The sequence below is a fragment of the Manis pentadactyla genome, chromosome 7 (genome assembly GCF_030020395.1).
Source record: "Manis pentadactyla isolate mManPen7 chromosome 7, mManPen7.hap1, whole genome shotgun sequence".
NCBI lineage: Eukaryota > Metazoa > Chordata > Mammalia > Pholidota > Manidae > Manis > Manis pentadactyla.
The window spans coordinates 10173800-10191918 of record NC_080025.1 but is presented as its reverse complement, the minus strand read 5'-3'; the positions used below and the strand labels follow the sequence as shown (position 1 = coordinate 10191918).

The 18119-nt window shown below is 41.1% G+C and overlaps 2 protein-coding genes across 4 annotated transcripts in view; one reads left to right on the top strand and one right to left on the bottom strand.

The window, feature by feature from the left end:
* The window catches only part of PRIMPOL (primase and DNA directed polymerase), a 35300-nt gene extending 34343 nt beyond the window's left edge, over window positions 1-957 (bottom strand). For 2 of the 3 annotated variants that reach the window (XM_036894355.2, XM_036894354.2), the window contains exon 1: window positions 834-957. The gene's annotated coding sequence lies outside the window, so the exon portion shown is untranslated. Of the gene's footprint in view, window positions 1-727 lie in introns of all 3 variants that reach the window. The other variant, XM_057505089.1, reaches the window with a different exon arrangement.
* Window positions 958-1166: 209 nt separating this feature from the next.
* On the top strand, window positions 1167-17483 carry CASP3 (caspase 3). The gene is made up of 7 exons (XM_036894323.2): window positions 1167-1276; window positions 8696-8763; window positions 10890-11014; window positions 13699-13827; window positions 14159-14334; window positions 14564-14684; window positions 15643-17483. Exons 2-7 carry the CDS (start codon window positions 8711-8713, stop codon window positions 15870-15872), a joined length of 834 nt encoding a protein of 277 aa, XP_036750218.1. The 5' UTR covers window positions 1167-1276; window positions 8696-8710; the 3' UTR covers window positions 15873-17483.
* Window positions 17484-18119: the final 636 nt, after the last annotated feature.

The following is an 18119-nucleotide window of genomic DNA, read 5'->3' as shown; positions in this document are numbered from 1 at the left end:
TCTAGACTAAGTAAAGCAGCACAATCTGCAGGAAGACAGAACACCCCTGCTGAACTGACGCACCATTTTGGTAAGAGAGTTTGGCGCGGGAAGGGGTTCGGCATCACAGTGGGGTGAGGGGACTTGCCCGTCCCCCGGGGCCTCCCTGAGGAAGAGGCGCTCGCTGGGCCGCCGTGGGAGCTGGCGGGCGGGGTGGGGGCCTCCTTCAGCGTTTCCGCAGCGTTTGGGACGGATAAAGGCCTAAATTTTATTCCTGCGACCCGAGGTCAACTACTGTAACTCTCCTTTTAACAGCAGCAAACGACTTAACCTTTGAAGCCCCGGTGAGGATTGGAATTCCCACCGCCGAGGGTTGTTGAAATTTGGATAAAACAAGAGAACATTGCGAAAATTGGAGCACAGAACAAGCACTCAACAAATGGTAGTTACATAAAACGATGCACATTTATGCACAAAATATTGCCCCGGATTTACACCCGAATAGGCGAAAAGAGTTGGGGGCAGGCTAGTTCTCAACATAGGATTCCTGACTTGCCAGCTCTTGGAATCTGGTACAGAACTCCATGTTCAATGACGTCGCTCCATTCTTCTGTGAACACGAGTCGGTTTGCATGGGGTCTGAAAGGAGTTGGTGACTCGGAAAAAGGCGGGGAACCAGCAGAGCAGTTAAGGCTTTTGATTTAGGGACGGGGAATTGGGGGCGACCTCAAGGAAAGGCCTCGGTCACCTGAAGGGAGCAGAGGTTACCAGTGCCGGGCGCCGCCCGCTCCCTTCCTCCCGGAGGTCACACGAGGCGGCGGCGCCGCGCGGCCTTCGAGTCCGCCTCCGTTTACCTGCGGAAACCTGCGCCGTGAGAGGGAACTCCTGGTCCGCGACGGCGGACGCAACCCACGAACCGCCACCGTAGCTGCACGGAGTTTTCAAAGCTGGCGCGGGGCGGGGCGCGGCGTCTGAGCGGGCGGGTACACGCAGCCCGTGAGGGAGCAGGGCTCGTGCGGCGGGACCGCGCCGGGCCTATGAGGGAGCGGCCCTGGGAGCGCGCCGACCTATGAGGGAGCGGCGCTCGGCACGGGGAGGCGGTGCTCTCAGACGCACAGAGCGGGCAAGAACGCGTCGGCGCTGAGGCCGCAGGGCGGGGCCAGTGTGCGGCGGGGCGGGGCCAGCTTGCGGCGGGGCCTGCCCCGCCTCCGAGCTCAGCCTTAAAGCTGCGGGCCGCGGGCGAGGAAGTCGAGCTGGCGTGAGGTGGAGCTGCTGCGTTCGTTCTGGATCCCGTACGGTGAGTGCTGCCGTCGCCCCGACCCACGGCGCTGTCAGCCCTCGGCCCGCTCCCCACGCTCGCTCCATCCTCCCAAGCTCAGCGCTCGCCCCGGGGACCGGCCCCGGCCTGCAGCTGCTTCAGGGGCCGGAGGAGATGCGCGCGATCCGGGTGGCAAGTCCTTTGTTTTGCCACGACGACGGGTGCAGGACAAGTGCGGAAGCCCGCGAAGCGAAAGACCCCCTCCGCCCCCGGGGGCGCGAGACCGGGCAGAGGATGTGGAGGCCGGGCAGCGGACCCCGGGGAGGGGAGGCTGGGCTGGGGATGCCGAGCCCGGAGACCGGGAGGCCGGGAGGCCGGATCGAGGCCGGGCAGCGGGGGCGGGAGCAGCGGGATGCTTGGCCGGTGAGGGCGGGCGGGACGGCAGGCTGAGGCTTGGCTCGGGAAGGGAGGAGCGCAGGGTCGGCTCCGAGAATCGGTGCCCCGAGGTCGGAGGCGGGCCCGAGCCGGCCGGAGGCGCCCGCCCTCGGAGCTGATCTTCCCTTTCTCGACCGAGGGTTTGGTCTGTGCCGCCTGTTCTGGCTCAGGCCCAGATTTAACCGGGTTGACTGTGTTTCTCGGTTTTCCGGAAACGTAATTTCAAGCATTAAACTCCAATTCCTTTTCAGACCCGAAGGCCTCCATAGATCGTTTCTGCTCGTCCCTGTGACTGTGTCCATGGGCAGAAGTCACCTAGGAGCTGCTTTGCTATCCCCTCTGGCCATGTTGAACAAGAGTGCTTTTCTCACACTTGTCACACGTAGTTTCCTCGGGTCTGCCCTCAAGCTTCACTTTTCAAACAGCTGCCTCTTCCCTGTTCTCCCTAAATGGTACCCAAGCCAAGAAACCAGGAACCAGCCCTCTCAGCCACCTCTCCTGGCCCCTCCCCCAGTGAGCCACCAAGCCCCTTGACGTCCTAAATATCCACCAGATCTGTCCACTTGTCTCCGTCTCTGATTTAAGCCACCCTGGGCTCTCACTTGGCTACAGCAACCTGTTCATTGGCCTCCATACTCCCAGAGACTCTGCCCCTCTCTGTCTGTTCTTTACTGCACAGGCTGAGTGATAGTTACAAAATAAAAATCTAGAAAGCTGTTTCCTTTGCCCATAGGACAGACCCAGTCCCTTAACATGGTTAACAGGGCCAAGTACAGGTTGGCTCCTTGTCCCCTCCTCTGCCTTATCTTTCATTACTGCGCTGTTTCACTTTCTGCACAGCCTTGCTGTTCTTAATATCCATTCTCTGCCTGGAACACTCTTACACTCCCTTGCCCTCGTCTCATTAACATTTGCTTAAGCAACTCCTGCTTATGTTTCTGTTCTCAGTAAACACTTCAGTATTGTCTTCCTATTATGTCTTTATGCATCTGGCATTTCCTGAAAGGGAAATGTCTTATCCTTCGCAGTGGCTGTTTGCTGTCTTCCCTACAAGCTTGTAAGCAGTTCCATGAGGGACTGTATTTAATCTTGTTATGTTGTTCCTTATTGTCGTTCCCCATATCTGGGGCCTGACCCAAGTGAATGCCCATACTGCAGTATTATCCTTTTTCATAATTATGCCTTTTCCAGAAAAAATAAACCTATTTTAAAATTACTCAGCAAATTAGAATTAAAAGATGTGGGTTATAAGGAATGGTAGAGATGAAATATGGAGTTGCTGTAACAATGTGAATGTGCAAAACAGTAGTAGTGCCTGCTAATAAGCAAGGAGGTTACAGCAGCCAGCATCAAAATGTGCTCAGCCACTTCGAATGTGTTGTGGTTACGTGATCTCTAGGAATGAAATGCAAAGCCTGAATTGTCCCTATCACAACCTGATGTTTGAGCTTTGGTTTTGCTCTTCTCTTTTGCAAAAGACTTTTGAAAGTTAAAATGTGTTTTAAGGAATGAATGAACAACTTATTGGAGTGTGGGAATAAAACCTGTTCAGTTCTTCTTTTTAAAAACATGAAACCTTGTACCTAACAAAATTGGATTTGTTTTTTCTATTCTGCAAAAAGGCCTTGCTTCCTACCGTTTTAAGAGACTGACATCTTATCTGATACAGGCAATTACAATGCTGCTTTACTGTTTTGCTTTTGAATATAATTTAACACAATCTCCTACTGCTTCATCTCCCTTCTAATGCTAGAAAGCAGCCTGAACTTTGATGAATGGCATTAAATCAGTTTTGGTGCCCAGTATTTGTTCTTTCAGCTCTGCCTCAAAGAAAGGACACAGTGGTTGTTGTTCTAGCCTAAAAAAAGCTGTGGGAATTCTTAAACTATTAGATGCTCTTTTGTACAGATTTAATAAACAGAAATTAATGGAGAAGAAGAGGTACTCTGTTGTCCAAGGACCTGAGGCCAGGTCCCAAGGGGGACACTTACTAGCTCATCCATAAATTAGGCCCAAGTAGTAAACCTACCTCCCAGAGTTCTGTGCCTGGGCAGTTGTGAGGTAAGATGAGGCCGTGTCTGGGACAGTGCTTCGGAAATCTGTGCATCGTGGTGTTTCGCCGCCTATTTCTTCTTGCCTTTGAATTGCTTGTAGGGCTTCTGAATAGGGAAGAGTAAGATGAAGTTCTCTGGTACGTACTGAGCACTGGCGTCTACGTTGTTGAGCCGCTTTGATTACCAGTGAGCATCAGGGTTAAGTCCCACACAGGAACAGGATCCATGTCTCTTCTGTTACTTTACCCTCTGGGTTTACTACAGTATTTTGTTGCTGTTCCTTAAATTATTACGGCACAAATGAATAAATACTCCTGGCTGACTTTTCACAGTTTCAAAACTCTAGCAGGTAAGATTTCTTTAATCAGATGGTTGTAAACCTGAATGTGCTTCTACATTAGTTCTCAGAGGGAGGAGGCCTTCTAGGTTATCTCTGATTTTTATAAAAGGCACCCAAGATCCTTCGTTCTACATTTATTTCATATAAAATATTTGGGTGTGCAAGGACTTTCCCATTTCCCTTTTTGTCCCTCCATCTTAGGACCTCAGGTGAGGGGAGACAGACCCCTAGCACATAGTAAGTACTATGCTCTTTCTGGCTCATGGCTTTGAGTAGTGGGGAGCATTTCCCGCCTGTCTTCTGGTCGTGTGGCCCTTTGAACAGAAGAAGAAAGAATGGTTGTATTTGTTTGGGGGGCATAACTGAACTTACTTTAGTTTATCCTGGCTCTGCCACTTAGAAGTTACTTACCTGCTCTTCTGAGCCTTAGTGAACTGAGCTGAAAAATGGGGATCATGCCTCAGAGCATCGTTGGAAGGACTAACCGGAAATACATAAGTAGATACATACGTGAAGGTACCTTTTAGCTCAGAGTCTACATAACATGAACTGGCGGTGAGAGGGCCTGTTGTCGCTACCTAACATTTTGTATACAACATGCAAATCGCATACAGCTTTGTGATTTTTTTGACTTTTTTTTTAGTTGCCTATTTTAGTTTATATATATATTTTTAAGATATATTCACGGAAATGATTGAAAAAATGGAAGGAGTGTTGGTTCTGATGTGTCATTTTGGGATTTTAAACCTGGTAGGGCAGAGGTCGGATTTTATCCCTTACCTCAGTTTCCTTGTAGGACAGATACCAAGGACAGCCTACTAACGGGTGACAGGTTAGCTGAGTAGAAATCTCTCAAACTGGTTATAATTTAATATCTCATTTTGAAATCTCAACCATAGGCACCCTTTAAAATACTGATTTTATAATAATTTTTCCCAAAATTTTAATATTTGATACCTTCATATAGAAATTTCAGTTTTAGAAATTTTTACTCTTCTGCCTTAACTCTGTGGGTAATTCATTCTGCTTTACTTCAGTACCATAATATACAACAGTCCCTTTAGTTGACTAACTATACCATAAATAGGGAAGATACTACAACTTTTCACTTCTTTGGGAAAGCACATGATGAAGTGTTTAAATGTCTATTTTAGAGTGACAGTACGTCTGTCCTGACACCGGTCACCACGATCCATCTGACTGCTGTAGCTCTGGTGCCAAGTGTTAAAGAGAACGAGCAACTAGAGACCTGATCCTGAGACCCCAGTCCTGGGTTGCCATCTAAGGACAATTGGTTTACTTAGAGCTTTTCTGGGACCTAATATATGTTCAGAGATTTACTTTCATATCATCAGCATCCTGAATTGATGGAAAGAACTATATACATCCATAGAGTAAGAAACAATGTTAAGTCCATTGCTGAGCTAGAATCTATTTTTTTCACCCCTTATTGTATATTTTCCTATTTATATTTTGTCAAATGAAAATGTTCTAAGAACTTAACCTCCTGTTAGGGCATTAAATATTTCCCTGGGGGGATAATTTTTTTTATCCTTCTAAGATGAGCTCACCTTCGCCAGAGTAATTGGTGTGCAGCGAGGCATTAGCTAATGGAAGTGAGGTCATGCTAAGTGTAATACTTTCTGCAAGAAGCAGAGCTGTGTTCCCAGGAGAGTGGGTTTGGTGCTGTCATGTGGAAAAGGCAGATGGTGACAAGTGGGAAGCAAATGTGCACATGCCTGATGCAATGATTGTATTTACCTTCATATAAATTTTTAATAGTATGTGAAAGTCAACTGATACTGTTGCAATATACATTATTCAGATACTAATAATGAAATGAGTGAAATACATTAAAGTATTTGCTGCCGAGAAAGCCTTATCAAATAGAAAGGCACTTTTAAATCCTATCCTAAAAGAATTCATGTTTTTACCTTTTGGCCACCAACTTATCTTATTGAAAGTTGTCTATCTCATGTCTAATACCAGAAATTACATTACACTACTTTGTACTAAGACTGATCTAAAACTTTGCTAACCTTTAAGAATTATTTAGTTAAAGTTGTTTATGAAAAGGGAATGACAAAGTCACCTGATATTTAGTGAAGTCTTAATATTGGTATAAGCCAAGAAGCCAAATATTTTAAAACTCTGAAAAGCTGGTCACTACTTAAATCTAAACCTTCTATTACCTATCACAAGGATAGAATCGTTTCATCTTATAGCTTTATTGCCGACAAGATATAAAAATTTGTTGGAAGTAGTATTTCCTTCAAAGACTTCCACACACTCGGTACACATGTACCTGATTTCCCCATTTCACTTCTCTTTGGTCCTGTGCTGGCATTGCTTGCCCTGTAAATACCAGAATGCTCCAGGTCATCTCCAGTCCTCAGTTCCAGGATCCTACTGCATATATATATCTACATATAGATATCCATTGTTCAAACCTGTCCAACATGCCATCATCTCTTTCCAGAACTATTCCTAAAGGATTTTGAGTGGCCTTCTGCAGTTGATTCTCCACTAAGAAGCCAGAGCGATCTTTTTAAAGCATGCTGTCCCTCCTCTGCTTAAAACACCCCAGTGGTTTCTCCTCGCATAGAGTCAAAGCTCCTCTCGGCTCCTGAGGCATGTGTGATCTCGCCTGTCCTACTTCATCTCCCTTCGTTCCTTCCCTTCCATGGCCGTGCACCAGGCAGACAGGTCTTCTTGCTGTACCAGGAACACCCCAGGCGCTCTCACAGCCTTTGTGCTTGCTGGCCCCTCCCCCACCAAGTACAGCCTTTATTGGTAACCTCTATGCCACGTGGATCTCAGTGCAAATGTCGCCTTCCCCAACCACCTTACTCACCATACCTGAAATAGCTCATTCTCCCAGTCGCTCTATTTACCCTATTTTATTTTCTTCATAACCCCTATTAGTATCAGAAATCTTATTATCCATTTGTAGTTACTCTTCCTCTCTAGAATGAAAGCCTCCTGAAGGTAGGAACTCTGTCTTGTCATCCACCCTCCTAGTGCCTAGAATGGTACCTGGCACAAAGTATGTGCTAACTTAAATATTTGCTTACTGATTAAAAGGTGGTTCATCCCAGTTGTACTTACCATCCTCCCTTAGTTTTCTAGAAAGCCTTTAAGAAGTAAGATGGTAGAAAAGCAAAGAGCCTTTGTAGAAATGACAAACAGACGAGCTTTGAGAGAAGGTGAAACACTACTCTCTTGTGTGGTTGACTCGAATGGGTTCCTCTCCGTGTTCTTCCATCGTTCCCACCATAGGCGCACACAGTGCCCAGGGAGAGGGAGGGAGGGGACTTCGCTTTGGAGAAGAAAAGAGGGCTCCTCAGCTTTCAGGAGTGCAAAGGGGCGGCTTGGTGTGGAGTTCCAGTTCAGGAAGATAAAGGTTCTGGAGATGGATGGTGGTGGTTACACAACAACGTGACTGTACTTAATGACACTGAGCTATATGCCTCAAATGGTAGATTTTATGTATATTTTATCACAATTACACAAACTTAAAAAGGGGGAGGCTAGGACTTTCTATAAAGGCTTTTGTGGTTGAGTGAGTCCTATTGATGGAGTTGTATTTCTTAACGATCTCTGATTTTGGCGTAGGAGTGAAGTTAAAGTGGTACTTTGTGTGAAATTTTTGAGATAGCCAGGGTTCGTAGAGGCTGTGAAACTCAAGATTTTTTTGTCCTTGCTTTCTTTGTCTTCTTTAGTTAGAGAGGCATGTTGCCATGGAAGTACTTTGGCTTCTGGAAAGCTAAAAACCTGGTAGATCTCCCATAGACAAGTAGGAAGGGACTGGCTTATACAGAGGCAGCAGAGCAGAGTGGAAGAAAAGGGCCTCCGTCACTGGACGGAGTCATTTCATCACTACAAGCTGGGTTTCCTGACTTTCAGGGTTCATGGGAAGATAAAAGATAAGGTGCCTAGCACAGTGCCTGGTACCTAATGAGCACACAGTAAGTGGGAGCTGCCATGATTATAAGGACATGTTCACTGCATGAGGTATAACGGGATTGTCTGATGGAAGAATGAAAGCAGAAACCTCCAGGTGTCCTAGGCATTCCACTACCTGAAATGAGAAGTTGGGATTCTCAGGCAAGCACAGTTTAAAAATAGGGAGCTTTGGAACATGCCGGTGCTGTGTCTCTTGGGAATCTAAGCAGTGTAGCAGAGTATTACGTGAGCTACACCGTTGTGCTGGGATGATTTTGTTTTAACCGCATTGACTTGGGAGGCTGAGTCATTACCAATGACCTCATCTGTTGGAATAGAAACCAGTTGCAATCTGTTTCTTGATACGGTAGGGGTATACAAATACAAAAATTGATGTGAGCTGCACACTAATTATCTAAGCATTATATGTACTTCATAGCTCAATTTTTAAAGAGAGATTGAGAGCAAGCGATGGGCTACATTACACTTACCTTTACAAAGGATTATTGTTCTTGGGTTCGACTCGAAACCTTTAACACTAGAGGTGAAGCTGGGGAAAGGAGTGGTAATGCTAATGTGAAAATGTCCATATAACGTATTAATTTGGAGAAATAATCACTGGAATAATTAAATAATGCAGTGATCTTATAGTGACTGATTTTGATGATTTTCTTTATATTCTAGTTCATAAAAGTATCCATGGAGACCAGTGAAAACTCAGTGGATTCAAAATCCATTAAAAATTCAGAAACGTGAGTATTTAAATGGGATCCTATATAATCACAGAAAGAAGGAAAGATTTAATGACAAACTTCAAGGAGTAGGGAAGCAGAGAGAATGTGGGATTTGAGTCACAAGGACCCAGTGGGCGTCCTGCATCAACAGCTCTGTAACTTTACATATGTTTACTTACACTCTCTGAATCTCGTCTTTAAAAAATAAAAATTTTCACAGAACTGTGGGGAGGCTTGAGGGAAGGGTCAGGCCGAGTGCCTGACCCATAGTCGGCAACCCTGTCCTAGAAGCAGTAGGTCACCTCAGAGGAGGTAGACTTAGGCTTGGGGCCTCTGTACCTTCCCAGATCTACAGGATGAGAGGTTTTGTGTTTGGGGGAGTTTTGGGGCCTCCTGTTGATGTATGAGTTTTAAGACTAAAATGAAATTCCAGCTTTCAGTCTGGGGAAGAATTGCCTCGTTCTGGAATACCTTTTACCTTTTGTTTTTCTCAGTCTTCCTTTTGGGAATATTCTGCTTATTAATGTTTCTAATAACCAGCAGATAGAGAAAGGGAAAAGATAAAACTCACTCTTAATTTGCATCTGTTATTATCCATTTGGGATCCCTTGTGATATTTCCAGTTCTAAAAGTCTATTTCTGAGACCCAGTATTATTATTCTGGACCACCCAGGGAATTAGTAACATTAGTCCTAAACAGTAGAATTACAGCAATACTAGTAACAGATTATCAATAAAGATTTAGTAATGTTTGTTTAGGAAAGGAATTTTCCTAGAAATTATATTTTTGAAATGCAATCTCACTTCAGAGGTTTTTCAGGATTGTTTGAAGCCCTTTTAGAGTAATTTACACATTTTCCTACCTTTTCATATCACATGGAACAGGCAAATTACATCGGAACCCCAAACAGATTTAGGCCTGATTTGATCATATGTATGATAGGTTATCTTCAACTTCCTAGGCTTTTTGAGTCTCTGCTCTTTACCAGGCATGGCCCCTCCTATTGCTGGTAGCTATCATATGGCTGGTAGAGGAGCACCTGCCTCCTAAGAAGGCATCAGGAGGTGGTGGGACTGCCAGTTCTGTGATCCATTATCCATATGACCTTCAACAAGTCATGTGGCTTTCAGGGTTTGCATTTTCTCACCTGTAAAATGGGAGATCTTCATCTCTAGCTAAATACCATAGTTTGTCTCTGACCGTAACTGCTTTCATTTAGTATTTTAGTCTTTTTCCAACAACTATTTCAGAAGCGTGTATAATGTGAAATACTCTCAGTTTAAGTATGTGAGTATATGGACTTCAGGTGTTGATGTTTGGCTGTTCCTAGACCTGTTATTTCCTGATTATTAATCTAGATCAAGGGTCAGGCTTGCGGTCTGTTTCAGTCAAGTTTATTGGAACATGCTATACCTACTTGTTTCCGTATTGTCCTGGGCTAGTTTCACCAGCAGAATGGAGTGCCTGCAGCGGAGACTACATGGCCTGCAAGCCTGAAATAGCTAGCATTTGGCCTGTTGAGAAAAACTGTACTGACCGTGTTCTAGATAACAGTTTTTGGATAAGTGACCTTCAGACAAGTATTTTCAATTATTTACAATAGTGATTTTCTGTATTAATAAATATATATTTGTTTGGCTCATAGGTTTAAGGAGTAATTTAGGAATTATGATAAATACTGTGTCTTGAATTATATTTGCCTTTTATTGGTTTCCAATAATTTCAGGGCAGTTTTTAAGATTTTACTCTTACCTTGAAGGATAAAATATTGCAGAGTCATAAGAAATTTTGTAGAATTTAGAAGAAAACATATAGAAATGAGAAGCCTGAACTCTGAGTGAGTCCAACTGATACGTTCAGCCCTGGCTCTGATACAGTGTCTACATGGCTGTCAACACATCACTTAGTCTTCTGGCAGACATCTCCTTAGCTGTGAAATGAGTTTTGTGAAACTTAAGTGAGGAAAAGCCTGCAGCACAAGGCCTGGCACACAATAGTCAACAGATGTTAAATATTATGTGTTATAAAAGTTCTAAAATTTTTCTAGTTATAACAGTTCTTAGGTGTTTTAAAATACAAATGTGAACAGCATCATTGTTCGTTTTTTTCTACCTTTGAAAATTATTGTTTGATTTCCAAACAGAAAGATCTTTCATGGAAGCAAGTCAGTGGACTCCGAAATATTCTTGGACAGTAGTTACAAAATGGATTATCCTGAAATGGGTTTATGTATAATAATTAATAATAAGAACTTTGATGAAAGTACTGGTATGTATCTTTCCATAACTTTTAATCCTTTTCAAATATTTATGCCATTTATATTTGGTATAATAATTTTAAAAAATAGTATTGATGTTATTAGTTAGTAAAGTATGACACAGAGTAGCCATGCAGTGGACACAGAGCAGGACCCTGCAGGTCCTGCAACATGACCTCAGTCTTCTCCTGTCATCATCTCCTCCTTCCAGCAGCTCGCCTTCTTCCTGTCTGTGTGCTGACCTCCTCTGTCATGACTTCTCTGTAACCCTGCTTGCTCTGTATCCTCCTGCCCCATCTTTTATGCTAATGAGGGATCTCAACAAGTAGTAAGTAGTGTTTTTCCTTTCTTGGAACTATGCAAGACACCTCACAGGTATTGTCTCAGTTTTTATAATAGCACTGAAAAGTAACCACAATTAGATACCGAAAGGTTAAAATCCTTGCACAGAGTCATGCAGATCATATAGTGGGAGAGCTGGGCCTCAACCCCGGTGCTGCTGATCCCCATCCCAAGCTCAGAGGTTCTAAGCTATTTCACTACTTTGTGTCTGCGTTTGCTCTATGTACTTTGTCCTCTTACGCTACAAAGATGACAGACTCCCATCTTAAAGTGACCCTTCTTTTACTCTGCTTCCTCTTAAGTTTGGTGTAATACTGGTCTTCTTTCCTAAACTCTGAAAACATACTTTAAGCTTGCCATCTTCACTTCTGTCCACCTCTCTTGGACCCGTTTTCTGCCTCTATCACTACTAAAACTGTTCCCTTAGCAAAACCTTGGCCTGATCAGCAAATCCCCTTCTCACTCTATATGTGTACAATCTACATTTTATAATACAGTTCAGATTTTTTTGTTTAGAGAATATAAAAAATAAAATCCCTCACTATCCTAAAAAGCTAATTAACATCTTAATGTATTACTTGATATTTTTTCCTTGACAGTTTCTTTCAAAGCTTTATTTTTAACATGCAAGCAATATTTTGTATACTGTTTTTTCCACTTAATGTAAAATAAGCATTTTTTGTTGCTGTATAATTTTCATATCTATTATTTTAATGATTTCATAATACTGCCTTCCCTTAATTTCCATTTACCTAATTTGAATAATTTACCATATAAATGAGTATTTTGCCTATTTCCCCATTTTTCATTTTTAAATTGATACTGTGATAATTTTTTGAATTGTCATATTAGTCATACTAGAATTAATTTTTAACTAAGGAAACTAGAAGTAGCAGATCCAATTTAAGAGGCTTTCTACCATAGTGGTGGTGAAAAGAAGCCAGAGTATTCTAGAAAGATAAGCAGGATTTGGTGTTAAGGTTAGTTATGAGGAGTGAATAAAGAATAGTTGAAAATGGGTGTCTAAATCTGAATGGTACCATTTTATTGGTTTGGTTATGTATTGAGATACCACGTTCAGCCATTTGATATTCTGCCTCACATTGCTAGTTATGATGCCCTCTTCCTATAAAATTTTACATTGTTAACTTGTTCTTAAGGGGTTACAGTCGGGGATGGGGGCATGTCATTCAACTTAAAAAAAACTTAGATTCATTAGTCTGGCTTTAGCCTTAGAGTGAGCTCCTTTTCTGCTTTGAAATTTGAAGGACAGGTCCTCAGGAAATTCTCTGATAGTCTGGTGTTTTCTGTTCAACTACTCAGGATCAGAATTCAGCCACTCTGTCATACAGTTGCATGGAGTTCTCAGCCTTTCCGATGTCAAAACCTTGATGAGCTTATTTTAATTTTATAAAATAATATATGGCCATAATAAAAACTTGAGAAATTATAGCAATAGAAAAAATTAAAATCACACTACTCAGATATAATCAGCAGAGATACAGACTTTTAGTCTTTTCTATTCATACATACTAAATTTAGTCAATTTTAAGGTATGGGCCCCTAATGCTTAAGTTTCTTAAAGTCTGAGTACATCATACAATCAAAAGTGTCCATTTATGTGGAAGGAACTACAAGGAATAATGAAAGCCCAGGACCCTGGGATATAGTCTAATACTAGCTTTGTTAACTTGGACAAGTCCCTGAACACCTCTGTGTTCATGTCCCACATCTGTACAAGTGAAGCCAGTCATACATAATAACTCTCTTGGTGATTGGAAGGATTAAAGAAGATTACCCATAGCAGAATGCCTGGTGAACAATATAAATGTGGTAGTGGTCTGTGTTTTTTTTCCTGAAAAGATTATGAAAGGAATATCTTAAAATTATTGGGAACTTAAAATCAAAGAAATACAGTTCCTCTGATTTTGTGAGATGTGTTTATTGTTATATATATAAAAGTAGGATCATATTTTTTTTTAACAATGGCCATTTTCCCATGGCAAGATTTTGTCTACAAAAATTTTAATGGCAACATAGTATACCAGTCCTAAGTGAATAAGTGAGTCATAAGTAATTTAACCAAACACCTCTCATTAAGCATTGAAGTTGTTTCTCTTTTTCATTATCTAAGCAACTGTGAGAGATAACCTCATGACTAACACAGGTATAGCTTAGTGTCTTAGATGCTAAGAAATTAAAGAGACTTTGTGTCACCATGATCAGAATAATTGAACTTTCTTAGCATTTGAAAAGAAGAATTTATCATGGATTGTGTGAATGGCTGAATTTCAGTTCATTTCAGAGCAGTTAATCTTTTAATGCAACTAAAAGTAATTCTTTCTGTTCCAAGGAATGGCATCTCGATCTGGTACAGATGTTGATGCAGCAGACCTCAGGGAAACATTCACAAACTTGAAATATGAAGTCAGGAATAAAAATGATCTTACATGCGAGCAAATTATGGAATTGATGTACAGTGGTAAGAAATAATTGAAAGAATGACCTTCATTGTCCAATATTGTGTTATGATCTAGCTGTAATTAAACATACAACAAAGCATGAGAACTGTGGAACTGTACTGTATAATAATCCTGCTCTCTATATATTTTGTAGAAGTAATATAAGGTATTCATACCAATGCCCTAAAATGGTTTGAGGTGTTTTGCTCTGCCCCCTGCTGGGTTTAGATGATCTCTTAGTTCTACTTTAAGTTTCTTCTTCTTACTCCCATGCAGTATATATGAGATAGTTCAAAAAAGTTGCATTGGTTTTTGTTGCTTTGTTTTTTCTTATTTGTAAACATTTTCCAGTTTCTAAAGAAGATCATAGCAAAAGGAGCAGTTTCATTTGCGTGCTGCTAAGCCATGGTGATGAAGGAGTAATTTTTGGAACAGATGGACCTATTGACCTGAAAAAATTAACACGTTTCTTCAGAGGGGATTGTTGTAGAAGTCTAACTGGAAAACCCAAACTTTTCATTATTCAGGTAATAGATAACTAAGTAACTTGCGTTACTGAGGATTAATTTAATCAGTTGTGGATTATCAACTGAACTATCACAACTTTCTTATTCACTTAGATATAGACTTATTTTAATTTTAGACATATCAATAAGGTTCTGCATAATTAACATAAACTTTTACACAGCCTTTAGAAATAAGTTAGGTGCTTACAGACATATTTTTTTTAATTAGTGTTTATTTTCTAACCTCTAGGCCTGCCGAGGTACAGAACTAGACTCTGGTATTGAGACCGACAGTAGTGCTCAGGATGACATGGGGTGTCAGAAGATACCAGTTGAGGCCGACTTCTTGTATGCGTATTCTACAGCACCTGGTAAGAAAGTTACAAAAAAGGAATGTTGTATGTTCATTTAAACAATGAAGAGTTTGTTCAAAAAAACAGCTACCTTAATCACAGAGAAGTCTCAGAAAGTTGTCTTTAGCAAAGTTGGGCCAAAAAATAATGCATATATAAAAAAGCTTACTTACACAAGCGTCATTACTACACCTATATAAAGGATCTTCTGTTACATGCTTTCATAAAGTGGCATTCATGAACGTAAAGCCAGATAGGATACTATGTAGTAAAATGGGCCAAGTCAGAGCTTCACCCACTTCCTGCAAGAGGAGAGAGGTTATGTCTTCCAGGAATTCTTTGGAAGATAAACATGAATAGTATATGAGAGGGTAGAAGTGAGATGAGGGAAAAGAAATGAAGTAAATAATATATGAACAGGTTATTAATCTCCACGGTTGTGTTGTACATGTCATCATATAAACAAATATTGATCATACAGTTATTTACTATAGTATTATACTTACTGTCATTATACTAACTAGGGTGTCACAAAGTTTGGAAATACAGGACAAACATTTTTTAACAGTGTTACATTTTCAAATATGCTTGATATTTCTTTTAACCTCTAGGCATCTTTCCAGGGAAAGCACTAAATTAAAAGCAATGGATAAAAAAGTACAGTAAATACACTATTCCCTTCTTAAAACTTTTTTAATACTTTGTAATGTGTTTATTATACTTTATTCGGGTGCCCTACAGACAAGTTTAGGACATACTTTTTATACCTTTGGAAGGGAAGCCCAGAAAGTAGAATTCTCAGTGAGTCAGTGAAGTTAGCCCACAACTCTTTTTCTTGCCAGAAGCACAGGTTATATGCATAGCACCGTTGTTTTTCCCTCCATGTGAAGTTTATGCTTGTTTTTTACCTTTATGATTATAAAATAATTTGTCAAATCAGATATTCATTTTATTTTGGCTATATTTTGCCTCGTAGGTTACTATTCCTGGCGAAATTCAAGGAATGGATCCTGGTTCATCCAATCACTCTGTACTATGCTCAAACAGTACGCTCACAAACTTGAGGTTCTACACATCCTTACTCGGGTTAACCGGAAAGTAGCAATAGAATTTGAGTCTTACTCTCTTGATTCTGCTCTTCATGCAAAGAAACAGATTCCATGTATTGTGTCTATGCTCACAAAAGAACTGTATTTTTATCACTAAAGAAATGCTTGATTCTTTGTTTTTTAGTTTATATGCCAAAGGAGGAAACAGTATAACTGATAACTATATTTTCCTCTCATTTAAATCTAATCTAATGCTCCAGGTGGTACTTTGAAACATGCCACTTTCATTGTAACAAAACTATGAAGCTACCTCAAAACGCAGAATCAGGTAGTTGAAATCGAAACTTAATTAGAAATAAGTAAAAATGGATTGTGATATGATTATAATGCAAGGAAATGATTGCAAATTAACAGTTTTCATAATTAGTGATGCTGTGAATTTACAAGTAATTATAGAAAAAGTTAAACACTGAAGTTATGAATTTCAATGATACAATATGCACCCATTTAAGAGTGTGCATTCTAGTTTTTGTCAAACTATAGAAATGATGATGTAGAATAATGTATCCTAGAACTTGGGGACCCATGGACATGGTCAAAGGCTTGGACACCTTGATTTAGAACTGGTGTTTGGAGATAAGTCAACTGTATTTTTAGATCTTTTATCTGAGCGCATGGTCTTGTGATGTTTGTCCTGAGCATGTCTTTGTTGCCAAAAAATCATGTCTAAAGTTGAAAAAGAAACTAAATATTTTACTTGAGAGAAAGTGTGAGCAAACAAGTCGTCGATTCTTCTAAGGCTAAATGCAGCCTGAGTAGAGGGGGACGGCAGTAGAACTCCAAGGTGCTGAAATGCAGCCTACCCACCAGCACATGCATCCTGGCCTTTGTCCCTCTGCAGTCTTGGGCTTCACATACCAGCAGAATATATGAGGAGCCGTTACGTAAAAACCTCAAAATGTGGATCAAACTGGTAGCAGCTGAATTGAAGAAACTCTATGGGAATATACGAAAATAGAACTTTGATATTAAACTGAGATTATAAGGAGGAAACAATAAATCAATCATCTGGGCACCCTGAGATCAGAAGATGATTTGAGCCTGAGCACAGACACAGCACAGCCTGTGATGGAGGCAGAGCCATAGGCCACAGCTTCAGAAAAAGAACTTGTTTCTTCACAGGTACCTGCTGTGCATGGAGGTTGCCTGCAAGGCAGGAGTCTCCAAGAAAATGAACCAAATCAGAAAGTTCTGAAAAGGAAAGTTTCTGAACATCACAACAAAAATCATAGTACTCTGTAGTAAAATTTTTAGCATGTTATTTTCTGTTGAAGTTTACAATAAAAAAATGAGACTGTTTGTAATTACAGACTGAAATGAAAGGACCTTGGCACACAGAACTTTATGGATCCCCCAGCATTCCCCTGCCGTGGTGCAGCGGGAAGCTGAACGCCAGGGAGGAAGGAGAAGCAGCCCGGCGCCCCCAGGGAGGCTCAGCCCCCTCACCCAGGGAGGGGTTGAGCCGTCCCTGCATCCTTGTGTCCGGCTAGCACAACTCACTGGTTTTCACTCTGAGCTTCACATGAGCTTTTGCTCAAAGAAAGGAACTCATGTACAAAAGTGACAGCTGTTTGTTTCAACTGTGTTTGTAGCTTTTTCTAAATAAATGACGCATGTAATGGTATCTTAAGGTGTTTTCCTATGTAACAATTTTATAAGATTTTGTTGTGAATTTTTATTTCAAAATATAAACACCAACTTAAAATTACCAGCTGATCAGAGTTTTTTTTGTAGTTGTTTGTGATGTGCTAATTAAAGTTAAGATGTTTTTAACCAAAGAGGATATAACAGGACCCTATAATCAAATACTTGAGGTGGCAAATTACTGCATAAGATAAGCAGATCTCTCTTCTTCCCAGGCCTGCTTAGAGGGCCCTGCTCTTAAAATGACCATGACGCCAGGAAGGATATTAGGTTTGCATAGATCACAGTCCCTAAATATGACCATATTTTTGGTTGGTAATGTGCAGAATGGTGAGTAACAGAGTATAAAGGGTACTGCTAAAATAAAATGTGCCACCACATGCATTTTAAGTGGAGCTAACAGAGGGGAGAAAATGAACTGAGGATGTGCAACAGACCACTGGTGGTCACTTCTAGGGTGGAGTTGTGACAAGGAAGACATTCCCTCTTTATGTTCTTAGAAAGGAATATAAGTATGAACATGGTTTTAAATTCCTTCCAATAATTCTATAATGAACATTTATTACTTTTAAGTCAGAAAAACAGGTAAAATTCTCTTATTAGGGAGCAGGGGTTCCTGTTTCCAAGGAGTAGTGGGTAGCATGAATAACTTCTTCAAGACTCTTTTAAAGCCATAGTTCTGTAATATGATAAGAAAACA

Excerpts from the sequence above, each read along its gene's own strand:
- CASP3 (XM_036894323.2), top strand. The coding sequence starts at position 8,711 with ATGGAGACCAGTGAAAACTCAGTGGATTCAAAATCCATTAAAAATTCA. Across the intron at positions 8,764-10,889 it reads TCCATTAAAAATTCAGAAAC|AAAGATCTTTCATGGAAGCA; the intron begins GTGAGTATTTAA and ends ATTTCCAAACAG. Across the intron at positions 11,015-13,698 it reads GAACTTTGATGAAAGTACTG|GAATGGCATCTCGATCTGGT; the intron begins GTATGTATCTTT and ends TTCTGTTCCAAG.